Below are 2,136 nucleotides of genomic sequence, written 5' to 3'. Positions count from 1 at the left end.
ATGCATGTATGTATGTATGTATGTATATATGTATGTGTGTATGTATGTATGTAAGTGCATGTACATATGTATGTACATGCATGTGTGTGTTTGTGTCTGTTTTTGTCTCCCACCACTGTTTGACAACCGGTGTTGGTTTGTTTGCATCCCTGTAACTTAACAGTGTACCTAAAGAAACCAATAAAATAAATACCAGGCCTCAAAAAAGAAACAAAAAAACTTTTTAAAAACACTGGGGTTGATTTGTCCAACTAAAATTCTTCCAATGTGGTGCCCCAACATGAGTGCAGGCAATAACAGACTGAAATCAATAATAGATAAGAGATAGTCAACTATTGTTCACATGAAATGCGGTCTTTGTAGTGACTGAAATGTTTATTTAGCCTGAATGACTGTCTGGTGTTTTCTTTTATCTTTCTCTATGTCGTTTTTAAACTCTGACTCATTCAAAAGATATTTCCATCATGAGGGAGAGCAACATCACATAATTAATGCAAGATCTGAAAACCTGTTTTCCACTCGTTAAATTCATCTGTTCAACAAATAAACCACTTAAATTATACAATACGACCTGAGGATCAATTTGAAATAATAAAATATTGATAATCCCAGTACCAGAAGTTCTCCCCTAACACCCTCAGGACATCTGCCATTTTGGAACTTTACAAATAATTTAATCACATTTTCTGTTTTCTATTTGCTAGGATTTGCGCAGCTGTTTAAACGGTAACACAACAACATTTTCAGATAATGACTTATGACAGTCTTTTGAAAACAATAATAACAAACAACAATGAAAACAATAATAACAAGCTATTAGGATTTCTAAAGCCTACGTGCTTTTCTTGTAATTTCAACCTGTCCTTTCATCTCAAACAACCCACACTTCTGTCTCTCCCAGCTGGATAATGTCAGGTTTACCGAATGTGATGTTGCTGGCAGCAGCAACGTATTTAATGAGGAGTGTTTTAGTATATAAGACTCCTCACATACCATATCATTTACTAAGTGCCACAAGAAATTACATAACAGATTTGTAGAATCTTTTATAAGAACCATGGTTAAGAATCGAACGCTCTTACTCTTTGTGGCAGTTCTACAGTTCCTGTCTTTGGTCAAATGTCAAAGTTGTAAGAATTATTTTATTGATCTTTATTGATTGATTGGGGTTTTTTTTCCATATTTTATTAATCTAATTATGTTGTAAATTGTTTTCAAACTGCTGGCTGTTATTGTTGCTGTTGTTGTTGATTCAATATGGTAGGGAGTGATTTGAAGGAGATTTGGCTGCTATTTCTAGCTGGTTGAATGACCACATAGAAGCTCCCTCAGTTGTGAGTGTTGTTCTTTATGCTACATCCTCCCTCCCCCCATGGTATGTCTTTTAACTAGACTGTCTATTGTACATGGCACGCACGTGTCTTAAATGACACATGGATGCATTCAGGCAGGTCGTTATATCAGGATTAGTATAATTTCCTTTATGCCTACGTATGGTGAATTGCTATTAATAATAGTATTATGCAAAAGTAATGCTCATAAGTTCTTGATAGCTGCAAAGTTTTCATTTGAGAACTATGCTATTCAAGCTTTCTATTCGAACTTTACCCAAGAGTGACCTTAAAAGAACCAGTTCGTTCGCTTTGAAGAGATGCAAATTGAACAATTTTTTAACGAAAAGGTGACTTCATAAAACGGTTATAAAGAGCAAAGAGCTTACTATTCGAGTTTATCCAACCCGAGTTTGTTGTCCCAAGCTTGGGGTTAGATTGAAGTTCGAGTAACAGTGGGCTCTACTGGACGAGTTAGATAAGATAGACTTGTATTCCCTTACGGCTGATGTAGTTTAACTCTTTTGTTTTCAAGGTTTCAGCACCAATTTCGAGAAACTAGCTTTGAATTGATTTGTGGTCATTGAATATTCTTGCGAGGATGAAGACTCCTACTTTCTACCATTTGCAACACTTCAGCGCATGTCTGTTGACCGTTTTCTCTGTTTTAACTTGTCTTACAAAGTCTCTTTGAAAAATTCAAATTTGATTGCAAAGAATTCAAATTTGATGGCAAAGAATCCAAACTAGATTGGAAACATCTATAAATGTATATATATATATATATATATATATATATATATAT

At 34.6% G+C, this 2,136-nt stretch overlaps 1 protein-coding gene across 1 annotated transcript in view; it reads left to right on the top strand.

Annotated features, from left to right (window-relative positions):
- The first annotated feature begins 853 nt into the window (after positions 1 to 853).
- LOC106872497 (protein psiD) overlaps positions 854 to 2,136 on the top strand; it is a 7,685-nt gene continuing 6,402 nt past the window's right edge. The window contains exon 1 of the mRNA XM_014919550.2: positions 854 to 1,130. Coding sequence (XP_014775036.1) covers positions 1,058 to 1,130 — 73 coding nt within the window. The 5' untranslated portion in view covers positions 854 to 1,057. The remainder of the gene's footprint in view (positions 1,131 to 2,136) is intronic.

This window comes from Octopus bimaculoides, chromosome 22, assembly GCF_001194135.2.
Source record: "Octopus bimaculoides isolate UCB-OBI-ISO-001 chromosome 22, ASM119413v2, whole genome shotgun sequence".
Lineage (NCBI taxonomy): Eukaryota > Metazoa > Mollusca > Cephalopoda > Octopoda > Octopodidae > Octopus > Octopus bimaculoides.
Note: the sequence above shows the minus strand (reverse complement) of the source record. Positions and strands in the feature narration are given on the sequence as shown.